This window comes from Delphinapterus leucas, chromosome 15 (assembly GCF_059928025.1).
Source record: "Delphinapterus leucas isolate spDelLeu-1000000601 "Yukka" chromosome 15, BTC_Dleu_Yukka2, whole genome shotgun sequence".
NCBI lineage: Eukaryota > Metazoa > Chordata > Mammalia > Artiodactyla > Monodontidae > Delphinapterus > Delphinapterus leucas.
Genome location: NC_143143.1, coordinates 39674097 through 39688500, shown reverse-complemented (window position 1 = coordinate 39688500; position 14404 = coordinate 39674097). Strand labels below are relative to the sequence as shown.

The window sequence follows — 14404 nt, the reverse complement described above, 5'->3', positions numbered from 1 at the left end:
AACATAAGAGCAGACAGTTAACAATCACCAAGAACCACCCCCTCACAAAGGACACAACTAAAACGGCAGGGTTATTATTCCACCAAGGGAAAATCCTACAGGGATTCTAGCATGCAAAAGCTTGTATATGCGTCTCCAGGGCTGCTGTGAACTGACTAAAACTTTAATAAAACCCTCCTTTAGTAACAGAGTTATCTTTGTTCCAAAGATGCAGCAGCATGTTCTACCTTCTCAACTCTGAAATTATCGTGCACACAGAAGACAGCAATTCTACCAATACTACATTCTTCTCCTGTGCCACAAACCTGTTGTAACTAGTTACAAATGTCAATCAGGGAATATGCTGTTTTGTGTTGCTTTAAAAATACTTAATTTATGAACTCCAACACAATGACGAGGCCAGCATACTCAGACTTTTAAATCTGAATTCATTTCAGCAAAGTCCATCCTTCTTCAACTTTTTAAAAAAACCTCCAACATTGGACAACGTTGTTTAAAGTTTAACCTAGATGATTTAATGATTATTGCCAATTTGCAAAGTAATATTTGCCATCATATTTTCTAACGGCCCCTTTGAATGTTTTCTCAATGACTCAGAATCAAGCGTATAGAGCGATCAGTCCCTACGTGGAAAAACAAAAGCCAAACTCCCAATGCTGCCCCATTGTAGAGCGCCCTGGCTAGTCTGCAGGCAGGCGCTAAACACAAACCGGTGGCTGGGTGGGCACTTAGCCCACCACCTTCGTAAGGCCTGCTCTCCCTGCAGGGGGAGCAGACATCTCATGGTTTAAAACACTGATAAATATGCAGGTCGTTCTTGAGAAGGAAAGGGACAGAATGAATATACTTTGTTGGGATTATTTTGCTAGGAACTTTTTAACTTATCTTTAGATGCCCGTGTCCTGAGGGTGAGGCTCCCCCAACTATGACTTCTAGGTAAGTAAGAACACTATTCTTTCATTAAGGTTTTAGAAATCTATTCTACCTTTACTTCCAAGGTAGCACCAAATGCCATTCGGAAATTGCCATTAAAATCTTTACTAAAAATTCTTTGGAATGTCTGCTTGAAGAGAGAAGTGTTGAAAGAATCTCCCATCACCATGTGGCCTCTAGGAAAGAAAAAAGGAAAAAGAAAGTGAACCTTTAGGATGACTCAAAGCCATTCAGATGCTTCCTGGGTATTTATGAACAATTATTTTAGAGAAGAAGAAAAAAGCAAGCATGTCCACAGAGGTGCTACTGATCACTTACTGATAATGGAAAACAGCCAGTTCAATTTGTACTCAAGAAAGACACTATTTTTAAAACATTAAACATAGAATTCTTTAGAACAGTGCTGTATCTTGATCACTGTGGTGGTTATACAAACCTATAGAGAGGATAACAATTTCAAAGAACTAGACATGCACACAGATTTTTAAAAATGAGTGCATGTACAGACTGGTGAGAGCCAAGTACGGTCCATGATGTATCAATAGTTAACTGTGCTGTACCAACTCAGTTTCCTGGTTCTGACATGGTGCTGTATTTATGTAAGATGCTACCACTGGGAGATGCTAGATAAAAAGTATGGACAGACTTCACTGTACTATTTTTGCAATTTCTTGTGAATCTGTTAACTGTTTCAAAAATTAAAAGTTTAAAAAAATAAATGATGATATAATCTGGATAAGGTGTGACTAGTCCCAAGGAAACCAAGACTGTGATCTTCCTTGAAGATAATGGACCCCATAACACAGCCCAGGGTCACCTCGCCTTTGCTGGAAGTCATCCCCAATGGTTGGCTCACTTCAAGCCATCAACTGAAACCTCTAAGTCTTTTTTTTTTTTCAGTGTCACTGTTCACACATTTCCCCGATACTATAGTTGTGCAACAGGTGATGTGCCCTAAATACTGTCACTCAGGGGTCAAAGGCCTCACTGAAAGTGTGAGGGAAGTGCTGGTCCCTCTCCACAGAGGAGAGACACATACACGTGAATTCTGGTGTATAAGCTCGGGGGTGTTCACAAACACATGGAAGTTTTCCTGTGATGTTTCACGACAAGAACTCCCGCAGGGCACTGGGGGGAGTCCAGCGTATTAAGTGAACTCAGCGGCACAGCCAGGCCAGCATCACTGGTCCTCTATCACCTCATGCGCCTGCTGGTCCCCAGGACAGCTGCAGATGTCAAGGGTTCTACCCCGTCCCCTTTACTCAGTGAGGACCCGCAGCACCACCTGGGAGCTCCTTATAAATGCAGAACACCAGGCCCACCCACAGCTCTCTGCCACTGCTTTTCCAGCTGCGTGTGAACAAGACCCCAGGGGACTTGCACACAAATGCAGGTTCTCCAGACGCTGTCTGTGTTCAGGCATGCCTGGAGCACACACGGGCCGCACCAGTGGTTCTCAAACTCTGCTCCACGTCAGAAATGCTCGGGAACTTTAAATATGCTGATGCCCAGGCCAGGCACCATGCTAATTAAATCCGACTTTAGGAACAAGACCCAGACCAAAAGTAGTTTTGAATGTTCCCGGGTGATTCTGATGTTGCAGCACCTTCAGACTAGTGGTGCCACAGGTGGTTCTCACCAGAATCCCCGGAGAGCTTGTTAAAACCCACCACCAGGCTGCATCCTCAGCCTCTGATTCAGGAGGTCTGGGGTGAGGCTCGAGTGTGCCCATGGACCCCAAAGGCAGCTGGCTGGGCACCATCCCGCTTTGAAGACTTGGGCTCCCAGCCCGCCCTGCACCGCACCCTCCAGGCTGAGCGAGTGCCGGCTGTCATGAGGTGCGGTTACTAAGCCAGGTGAGGGGGCTCCTAATTGCTCTAGCATTCAGCCTATTTCCCCCCTTCTCACAAGGAAGTGCTGAAGGCCACATACTCCATGCTTGCTTTCCTGCCTTGGTGTCTGCAACAATTCTAAGAAGTTAAGTTACTCTGACACGACAAGTTCACAGTGAACCCTGACCTCCTTCTGATCACAGCTTCTTCCTCCAAGAGGCCCACAAACCCTCCCCAGGCACCGAAACCGCAGCCCAGAGCCACCTGAACGCTCATCTGAGCCAGCCTTGGCCATTCCCACGGTTCCATCACTCAAGTCTCATTCCTTAGAATAAGTACTCTCACTTTTCCCAGGGGTTCACTGTCCACATACCCAGTAAGGTTTGTGCAGCACTTCATCTCTAGAAGTCCAGTCTGATCAAGGGCACAAGCGTAAATATCAATGCAGTGACCGTTTGCAGCAGCTCGGTTAGCAAGCATCTCATAGTGCTGCAAAGAGAGAAAAATTATCTTTATGGAACAGCAACATCACTCACTAGGCGTGCCTTACCGCACCAAAGGGATGTGATCAAACAGAGGAATATGGAGACAGTTTCTCTCATAACATCCAAATAAAATAAAACTGCAGTTCTCAGTCTCAAAACACTTTTAGCAGTTTTAGGGCCACCCACTCTAACCAAGGTCTCAGAACTGGGACAGATACTTAACATCAGCCGAGATCTGGAAGGTCATCTCAGCAAGAGGTACTCACTGACCACAAAGCATGGCCTCAGCAGAGCAGCTGTCACTCCAGGGCAGCCCAAACCCCACCTGGGTGACCACACTTACAGCCTTGAGCCAGGAGCACCTACCTTGGTTGCCTTTTTCATGAAGCGGGCGTTATCTTTCTCAATATCGTGCCAGGAACGAATAGGAACCTTTAGTTCATCTCCAACCACCATGCCAGGTCCTTGGGTAGGGGGACCCCCAATAAACAGCATAATCCTGGCTCCCGTGTTTGGAAAAGTGCCCTAAAGCAGTAAGTGGCAGCATTTTAGGAACATACAGCCCACCCCAAGCATGTTTCCCACAGAAATGCTCCAGATGTGAGTTGTCCTCAGCTGTCGTGACTCCTGATGATACTGCAGCAAAATGCAGATGACGCTGCCGAGAAGCAGCTTCTCTCTTCCAACCTGAGGGTCTGGCGCACTTTTATTTCCTGTGATCCTGGTGCCCTAATGGCCTTGTGAAATCTCATGAAAACTTTTTGTATTTTCAAAACACCAAGGGCTCCTTCAGTGTGGATAATAAAAATCACTGAACCACCTTCTGATAAATTAACACTGCCAGCTGACTGCGGTCACAGCTGATTTTTCAGACAAGGCCAACAAACACACCTTCTGTGAGAAAGCTTGCGTGGTCCGATAGGTCCCAGTAAATTCTGAGTTACCTCCAACAAGCCAACAGCAATGGACAAAGCAACACCAGTGGATCGCAACGGTCTCTTCCCCTGAGGTACGGGCCATGGGTCCCTCTGCAGCTCCCCAAGAAGATCAGTGAGGTTCATGTCGATCTTGTGAATGGGCTGCAGAAATCTGCATGATATTGAATGGACACGTCAAGCCTGATTTAATAAAGTACTCTGGTCTTCAGCCTGCATGACACATAGTTACTGCTCTTCAAAATAAGTATCAGAGTACAAAAAACTTGCAGTGTTTTTTTTTTCCTTCAAAGTTGTCTCTAACTACAGGGCTTCCCTGGTGGCGCAGTGGTTAAGAGTCCGCCTGCCGATGCAGGGGACACGGGTTCATGCCCCGGTCGGGGAGGACCCCACATGCCGCGGAGCAGCTGGGCCCGTGAGCCATGGCTGCTGAGCCTGCGCGTCCGGAGCCTGTGCTCCGCAACGGGAGAGGCCACAACAGTAAGAGGCCCACGTACAGCAAAAAAAAAAAAAAAAAAAGTCTCTAACTACAAACACAAAAAACTCAAAGCAATTTTATTCAGGAATGTCATTTAAAGCCTAGTATATAGCAATCTGCATATGTAGCATGGAAAAAAAAATCAATTTCAAATAGGAGCAAATCAGTTTAATTACATTTTAAGCAGCAAAAAAACCCTAAAGACATGCTAACATGAACTCAGTCCATGTAAGGTTCATGGACGTGGACAATCTTCATCGTTCTGAAGACTCCATTTGCGTTTCTCTTGAACCTTGGGAGTCATACAGGGAGGAACACCAGTTTCTTAGAGAAGAGGCTGTGCCAGGCATGTCAGCAAAGCATCTTATCATGTTTGCCAACTGTTAACACAGCCTTGGGCAGCCCTAGGAGCACAGCGGGCCAATCTCAGGCTTGTTAGAGGACACCCAACAGAAGCCTTTTCGGTTTCCCCAGCTTTACTTAAGAATCAAAAAGGACAAGAGCCATGTATCTAATAAGAGGGGAATGACTGCGTACAGTGGTCTCAAAATCTCTGTGATGATACAAGTCTAACCAGGAAAAATATTTTGAGCAAATCTGCCCCACGTGTATGTGTGTGTGTATATATATATTTATATATTAACTTAGTTATAAATTTTAAACGTACACTGACTTGTCATGTTATTAAACATTAAATATTGGTTAGGCTGAGTCTTTTTTTCCCCTCTAAAAATAAAAAACAAAAGCCCTCCTGCTGTCCCTCCCTCCCGCCCACAGCCGCCGCTGTGCATGTGCACGTCCAAGCTCACCTGCTGGAAATGGAAGGGTGCTCCTGTGGCTGTGCCGGGCGCGCTGGGTGCACGGGCACGGCAGGCTTGGTCAGGCCCAGCATGTCCTACACAAACCAGAAAGACTCATTTCCCTTAACACTACAAGTGAATGGCATTTTTTTCCCTTTTTCCTAATGAATTTTTAAGAAACATCCCTGGTCCTGCTTGGGGACAAGCAAGGCACTAACCTGTATCTGCTTTGCAGTTAAATCCTTCGTACCCCGGAAGACATAACTCTTGGAAATCCCCTCACAGCTGAGTTCATGGACCTGCACCATCCTCCCAAACGTGATCAAGCCCACCAGCGCATCTGGAGGAAGGAGACTCAGGGACATCTGCAGGGATTCCTTGAGTGCCTGGAGGTCGTCTTCTTCCAGGCATGTGTCCACCACGTAGAGAAAGATCAGAGGGGACTGAGCACCTCGCTTTATGCAAAGAAAAACAGCACAATGATCAGTATACAAGTAGACACAACCAGCTCTTTTTAAAGCAAAACAAGGAAGTTCCCTGGCGATCCACCGGTTAGGACTCCACGCTTTCACTGTCGGGGCCCAGGTTCAATCCCTGGTCGGAGATCTAAGATCCTCCAAGCCACATGGCTCAGCCAAAAAAAAAAGCAAAACAAGTTATGTAAGTAACAAGTCTTTATTTATACTGACTGTCAGTGATAAGAACATCGAAACAAACCTCTACTTACTTTATTAAATGACAAGTTTTATCAAAACGAACTAGACGTAAAGACTACTTTATATCCAACAATTTATTCCACATTTTTGAACGCCAGGCATTGTTCCAGGTCCTGCGATAGATACATCAGCGAACCAAAAGGCCAGAGATCCCTGCCTGCCTCAGGAGCTAGCTTTCCAGAACAGAGAAAGGGGGAGGGATTATGAAGGCCGGGCATGGGGGGGTGGGGGGCAGGAAGGCTCCACCATTAAATGGGAGGTCAGGGCAGCCTTATTAAGAAAGTAACATTTGAGCAAAAACCTGGAGGAGAGGGAGGGAGCAATACAGATACAGGAGAGAAAGCTCTAGCCTGAGGAAAAGCCAGAGCAAAGGCCCAGGGGCACGTCTGTTCCCAGCACGCTTGAGCAAAGTCAAGGAGGCCCATTTGGCTGAACGAGGACCCTAAAAGAAGCTGAGGTCAGAGGGGTAACACGGCCAGCTCACACAAAACTCTGAAGACTATTACTCCAGGTGAAAAGGGAGCCATTTTCGCCACTGGAGGTTTCTGAACACAGACCTAATGTGATGTTTTTAAAGGGTTACCCTGGCTGCTGGGTGAAGAATAAAATATAAGTGGGCAAGGGTAAAGTCAGGGCGAAGAGCTAGGAGACTGCCCCAATAATTCAAGTGAGAGGCGGGGGCTGGCCCAGGACAGGAGCTGTGGGGAGAAAGAAGTGGCCGGATTCTGGATCAACTGTAAATATCGACTGCAAGGGATTTCCTAACAGATTAGATATGGGATGTGAGAAAAAGAGAGACATCAAGGATGAATCTAAGATTTCTAAGCTGAACAACTAGAAGATGGGGTACCATCAACTGAGACGGACAAGGCTGTGGAGGGCGGGTTTTGAACTGAATCAGTGCTACCTTTTTGGTAGCCTTCTATGGAGACGGGAAAATGATGCCATCACGTGCACACGTACCATGACCTAATGTTCAGGATCCTGTGGGCCTCACAGCTTTTTAAATCGTCCAGACAGGCAAGAGACACAGAAGACAAAGTATTTCAAAAGAAGCTCAATTTAACACTGCTCCTTAAATGCGCAGCAAACAATTACCTGTATCACGTACTCAACTGTAGAAAACTGGGGCATCAATTCAGCAGGCTGATTCACCTCAGATATGCCTGCGTAAGCCGGAGGAAACTGGAGAGAAGAAAACAAAGCAATGCTTCATGAGGGCTGAAAGATACATTATGCCTTTTATTTTCCATTTATAAAATAATGACCACATATTAATTCTGAAAGCACAAAATGTAGAACATGTTACTAAAATACAAAAATCAGAATTTAAGAGACTTCCCTGGTGGTCCAGTGGGTAAGACTGTGTGCTCCCAATGCAGGGGGCCCAGGTTCAATCCCTGATCGGGGAACAAGATTCTGCACGCGTGCCGCAACTAAAAGTTCTCATGCCGCAACTAAAGATCCTGCATTCTGCAACTAAGACCTGGGGCATCAATCAATCAATCAATCAATCATTTTTTAATCAGAATTTAAAATCTATAACCCTGTTCTATATCTATATCACACTGGAACTTTTTCTTAATGCAGTTTTAGGTTATCGTGTAACTTCTAAATCATTAAAACACACACTATTAAAAACCATTTCCAAATTGTTGCCCTGTAAATTAAGGGCTGAAATTTTAGCTGTCTCATCAATAATCTACATGGAAGACTAAAGCTTTTATTTGGGTTTACTACTCTAGCTGTTATCAATAAAGTAATACATGTTAATTGTAGAAAAACTGGCAAGTACAAGAAAAATATAAGATAAAAGATACAAACCCCCCGTGCTCCTATCACCCGGAGGCAGCTACTGTCAACATCTCGGTGTATTTCCTTCCACACTTTTTCTACCTTAAGCACAGCTGAGGTCACCTTATACACACAATTTTGCAACCTGCTTTTTGGTGCTTAACATAATGTCATAGGTGTTTTGTTTTTTCTCTACAAACATTTTAAATTTGTAGCTTGTACATTGATTTTTTTCCCCAAACTTTAAAAATCGTGGTAAATTTTACCATCTTAAGCTTTTTTCAGTGCACAGTTCAGGGGTCTTAAATACATTCATAATGCTGTGCACCCATTTCCACCATCCATCTCCAGAACTTTTTTCATCTTGCAAAACTGAAACTCTGAACCTGTTAAACAGTAACTCCCCATCACCCCCACCCAGCCCCTGGCAACCACCTCTCTACCTCCTCTTTCTATGAATTTGACCGCTCCAAGTACCTCATGCAAGGGGGATCATACAGTATTTGTCTTTTGTGACTGGCTTATTTCACTCAGTAATATCATTAAGGTTCGATCACGTAGCATAAGTCAGAACACCTTGCATTTTAAGGCTATTAATATTGCATTGAACATACAGACCACATTTGCTTATCCATTCACCCGTCAGCAGACACTCGGATCAGTTGCTATGTTTTAGCTATTGTGAATAATACTGCTATGAACATGAGTGTGTAAGTATCTCTTCAAGACCCTGCTTTCAGTTCTTTTGGGTATATATCCAGAAGTGGGAATGCTGGACTATTTGGTTAACATCACTAATGAATAATACTGCTAGGAACATGAGTGTTTAAGTATCTCTTCAAGACCCCACTTTCAGTTCTTTTGGGTATATATCCAGAAGTGGGAATGCTGGACCATTTGGTAAACATCACTAATAATTAGTGACGATGAGTATCTTTTTATGTGCTTAGTGGCCATCTGTCTATCATCTCTGGAGAAATATCTATTCAAGTCCTTTGTCCATTTCTGAGTTGGGCTTTCCTGTTGCTGTTGAGTATTAGGAGTTCTCTATATATTCTGAATATTAATCCCTTATTAGACACATGATTTGCAAATATTTACACCCATCCTATGGGTTGGACTTTGTTGACATCTTTAGATGCCTTATAATTTTAACAATAAATTACATTAAACAGACATCAATTCTGAATATAATAGGGTGTAGGAATGTTTTTAAGATCTGCAAATACTCTGAATCACCCAGGGAGACAAATCTCGTACGGTATCTGCTTCTAATCCCCAAGACTATACTTAAAAGTCATCAACTGCACACTGGTCCCTTCACCACTGGACTCAGTGCATGCTATCTGAGAATGAGACTGTTAATCAATTACGATCAAATATAAGAATAAACAAGTGGATGTTATTAATATCTTAAGATCTGCTAGAGCACTACATATTATGTTGGGCATAATTATTTTCTAACAGCTTTACTGAGGTATAGTTTATATACCATAAAATTCACCCATTTTAAATGTACAATTCAACGATTTTTAGTAAATGCACAGAATTGTGCAATAATCACCATAATCCACTTTCTGAACATTTCCTCCACAGGCACAGTTCATTTCAAAGAAAAGTCTCTCTCATCATTTGTGAGCTCCTAGTTTAGTAGTTAAAAATGTTTAAATCAAAACAAGATCAACTTGACCCTAAAAGTTACAAAGATCGAAAATGAAAATCCAGTAATGTACACTATCCAATTAGAATAAACTGAAATCAAATGTAATATAAACACCTTATCTGTTTTCTAGGGTAACATACTCAGTACTTACAGAAAACCTATTTTAAAAAAAAAAGGAAATCTATGTCCCCTCCACAGCAAAGACAAAGACTCATATAATGAAACTGAATGACCATTCAAAACGAAAATCACATATGTTCAACATTCAATATTAGGCTTAAGAAATATAGCCTTAACAGGTGCCCTGTGCCAGGGCAGACACAAATTCAACCTCACTTAATTTTTTTCAGAGTAGGACAACTAAATTGAAACACAGGAAATACTTGTAAAATAATTACAGTTCACATACCTGATTTCTTTGGAAACAGAAATTACAAGCCCAAAGCTTTGCTCGATAATCAACCTGACTGTGAGAAAAATAAATATTACAACCAGATACCGTTTTCATTTTTCCGGTAGAAAGCATTTAAGTGTGAACTTCTTGTTCAGTAAATCGCACGGATGTGTGTTCACGTATGGGTGCCTCAGTGGAGGAAGGTATGCAACACATTCTCTGCACCTAGAGCTCTGGCTGCTAAGTGCACCGAAAGGCTCCTTCAAGCAGCAACAATGAACAACGACTAAATCCTTTTTGCTCTTTTCCGATTTCCTAGATAATATTTAGAAATTCATGAGTTATAAAAATTATAGGTTATTTCCTTTTGCCCTGTTATCTAAACATACTCTTTATGATTTTTCTAATGTCTTTATTGTTCAAATATATGAAACTATGAAATTTTAATACTAAAAGGACATTTAACACACAGGAAAAACAACTCAGACTTTAACCACACTTAGTTCACTTGAAGAAGTTGAGCAGAATGCTTCTGGGTTGATACACTTCCTAGAACTGGTTCAAGATAATGCTTTATAGTTGCTTTCCCCCTCTTTCTACATTTAGAAAATTAACGATCAGCTATTATTTTAAAAGAGCAGCAGCATCTTATACGTGGGTACACCAAGTAAGAGCAAGGAGAATGAAGTAAAAAATGCTCCCTCATATAAAAATTTTATCTTTTAAAGAGTATTTATGACACTCTTCACTTGCTTAAAAATTCTTTCAAAGAGTGCCCACATTTAAGAGAGCTATCAAAGGTCACCATTTCAGGTACAAAAAAGTTACACTTAGGGCTTCCCTGGTGGCGCAGTGGTTCAGAGTCCGCCTGCCGATGCATGGGACATGGGTTCGTACCCCGATCCGGGAGGATCCCACATGCCACGGAGCGGCTGGGCCCGTGAGCCATGGCCGCTGAGCCTGCGCGTCCGGAGCCTGTGCTCCGCAACAGGAGAGGCCACAACAGTGAGAGGCCTGCATACCGCAAAAAATTAAAAAGTTCCACTTAATAATAAAATCATCAAGAGTTCAAATTTCTTCTGCCTATTACCTCTTCCTGCCATACAGCATCACCATACCAGGTAGGTACAACAAAACTCTCTAAAGCTTTTGGATATTTTTTGGAAAATGCTTTGAAAGGCACCAATAAAATCAATAGTTACGGCAAAAGCAAACTGAAAATCAGAAAAACAAAAAATTACAAATCCTTTCCCTCTACCTCCACCTCATGCCCATAAATTCTAATTCCATGTGGAATATCAGGCCAGGGAGACTTCCACAAACATTCATCACCTAAGACTCTCACCATTTACTACTCATCTCAAATTTGACATCTTGCCCAACTGAGTCACTTTTAGGAGAATCATGGGAAAGTCATAATTTACTGTATTCATCATTTTTGCTAGTTGTTAAAAGAATTCATACCAAAGTGGATTGAGAATGGCTCTGCAAGTTGGCCTGCTGCAAAGCACTGGTTCATACTGTACAGGGGGCAGGTCTGGACGTTCTTTCAAAGGAGTAAGGATACAAGCCAGGGGAACAACCATTCTTGTAGCCTCGAGACGGCTGGAAGGCCACACATTCCAACTAAAACGCACGCCATCGCGTTCTTCATTCTGCTGAATGAATTCCAGGTATGTTGCCATTGTCTAAAAAAAAAAAACACTAAAGATAAAGTTTAATCGTATGTGAAATTCTCAACTGAACTTCAAAAAAAGATGACCACCTAACGCCACGTTTCTTAAACACTTAGTCTGGAAGAACCTGTCACTGGAGGATGACAACATCTCACTTCTCTCTGACCCCCCAAGAGCCAATTAACTTCACAGCTACCTCTCCCATTCCTTTCTCAACCCTCCTTTCTAGCCCTTAAAAAAATAAAAGGGGCAGAAGGTTTACAATCATTTGGTCATCCCTAAGCTGCATGTAGGTGAATAATAGTAATTTAAATCTCCTCTTAGATCACAGATCATCTCAGCCAAGCCAATTTCAGCCCCGTGCTCAAGGGTTAAGTCTCAAACCCTGTTTCAGCATCCAGTTACCTTCCTCCCTGACCCCCTTTCCTCCTTGCTCTATTCGAGTAAATACTGTATTATAATTTACATTCCAAGTGATCTTGGTTTTGTGCCCTTTCCCTCCTTCCGTTATTATGGAGAAAAGAACTGGATACTGAAGTGCGAATCCTATTCACAAGAACAGCTACCAGTTCTTAGCCAAGGTACTTCTACTTGGGATCACCAAAATTACAAAGGCACACTTGCTATTATGCTAAGTGAGTTCCTCACCAGCTCCTGTCCCCTCACCACAGTCGCTTGTGCTCATGCCTTGGAAGATTCCAGTTAATGAAACAGCCATTCAGACTAAGTACGTTTTTCAAACCCAAATAATGCCAACTTCATCCTGTTTACATACTAAATTCTAGGCTAACACACACTTCAGCTATTAGGGTTCAAGGGAACAAAACTCTCGAGAACAATGGGAAAAACGGCAAATTAAAGAATCTATTATAGGGCTTCCCCGGTGGCTCAGTGGTTAAGAATCTGCCTGCCAATGCAGGGGACACGGGTTCGAGCTCTGGTCCGGGAAGATCCCACATGCCGCAGAGCAACTAAGCCCGTGAGCCACAACTACTGAGCCCGCGTGCCACAACTGCTGAAGCTCACGTACCTAGAGCCCGTGCTCCGCAACAAGAGAAGCCAAAGCAACAAGAAGCTCACGCACAGCGACGAAGAGTAGCCCACGCTCACCGCAACTAGAGAAAGCCGGTGTGCAGCAACAAAGACCCAACGCAGCCAAGAAGAAATAATTTTTTTTAAAAAAGACTCTATTATATAAGTGGCCTCTAGTGCTCACTTATGCAATGCTGAATAATGACTGTCTCCAAGCTATTTTGAGAAGTGCCATACTGTTAATTTGGACTAAGGGAACAACATAGGGCTATAAATGCAAATGAATTACACACAACGCGGAGCACAAAAATTCCAATGTTTGTTCCAACTGAAACTCTAAGGCATCTATTTGTTATCTCTGGCCAAAGCAGGAAACTGTAGTTCTGTGTACACAGAAAACACTTCTGCAGCTTCCTGGCTAGTAAAGGGTAATTCAGGTGGGAATGAAAGCAAGTTCTAACATCCCAATTCTCAGCAAGCACCTTGGCAGACTTCATTAAGTGGCTGTTTTCCTTCTCAAAACAGATCATTATTAAAAGGCACTATCTCCATCCCATGTCCCCAGGCATCCACATATTAAAACCTGCGCTCTCCATTTCCCACTGCCTCTTCCGCTCACTCCCTGCCTCAAGAGGATGGATTCTTAACTCTGGGCACATAGCCAACAGGGGACTTCACAGGGTCAATAAGTCCTCTGAAACTGTATGCAAAATTGTGTGCATGAGCCAAGGTGCACTTTTCTAGAGAGACAGGTCTACCACTAACACCATATTTTCAAAAGGGAAAGCTTTCAGAATAGGTTAACAGCTGAATGAATGAATAAGTAAAACTGTAAAGATCCTGTAGACGTATCTGTCAAAAAAAAAAATCTGTACCATTCATTCCACCTTAAGGTATGATTTTTCAGGACACAACTAAGGTAAAGCAAGGTTTAATCCTTAAAGGGAGTCCGAAGACCTGGGTTCTAGCTCCGGCTCTGCCACGAAGCATGTCATTTAACCAGAATCTCGAGTTCCTCAACTGTAAACTGGAAGTTGAGTCCTTCTGTCTCCCACGACTCCGAGGGATCCTGCGCCAGAATCCGGCCAGCCGGCCGCCCCACCTGGCTGGGACCACGTCACTCTCAGCAGACCCCTGGGTCTTCGGGCCCTTCAGCTCCTCTGACCGCCGGGAAAAGGCCTCGCCCCAGGAGCAACCCACCTGCCCCTAGCAGAGACTCCGGTCCCTGCCCTCGGCCTCTCATAACCTGTGCTCCCCACTCACCTGGCCGGAGCCGCTCACCTGGCCGCAGCCGTACGCACCCACCGCTGCAAGAGCCGGGCTCCAGTTCCCACCGCCAAGTCCAGCTCAGCCCTAAGCCGATTGGTTAGCGTTCTGTGCGTCACGCCACGGCGCCGCCCGCTGGCCAATCAAAGAGCGCCTCCCCGGCGGGCGAGCGGAAGCAAGACACTTAGAAAGGCTGCGCCGCCATGTTGGAACAGGGCAAGACAGACGTGGTTGGCTCTTCAAAATCACAATACTCAGAATACACGTTTCTCCACGTTCACCTCTAAACCTTTCTGCTTCACGAAATACCGGCGCCTAGGGAACTGTTTCCTAGGCGCAGCCAGCGCGCCTCAGGAGCTCGCCCTACTCCAATAAGACGTCCGCTCACTTCAGTGGGAAG

General features: G+C 43.9%; 1 protein-coding gene across 8 annotated transcripts in view; it reads right to left on the bottom strand.

The window, feature by feature from the left end:
• The window catches only part of SEC23B (SEC23 homolog B, COPII component), a 39518-nt gene that overhangs the window by 24799 nt on the left and 315 nt on the right, over positions 1 to 14404 (bottom strand). For 2 of the 8 annotated variants that reach the window (XM_089896497.1, XM_089896496.1), the window contains exons 2-10: positions 11495 to 11718; positions 10046 to 10103; positions 7278 to 7364; positions 5682 to 5918; positions 5473 to 5558; positions 4195 to 4339; positions 3617 to 3775; positions 3139 to 3254; positions 986 to 1109 (exon numbers count right to left, since the gene is read on the bottom strand). In XM_089896497.1, the coding sequence (XP_089752623.1) occupies positions 986 to 1109; positions 3139 to 3254; positions 3617 to 3775; positions 4195 to 4339; positions 5473 to 5558; positions 5682 to 5918; positions 7278 to 7364; positions 10046 to 10103; positions 11495 to 11715 (1233 nt within the window). In that variant the 5' untranslated portion in view covers positions 11716 to 11718. The other 6 variants (XM_022594233.3, XM_022594232.3, XM_089896498.1 and 3 more) reach the window with 6 other exon arrangements.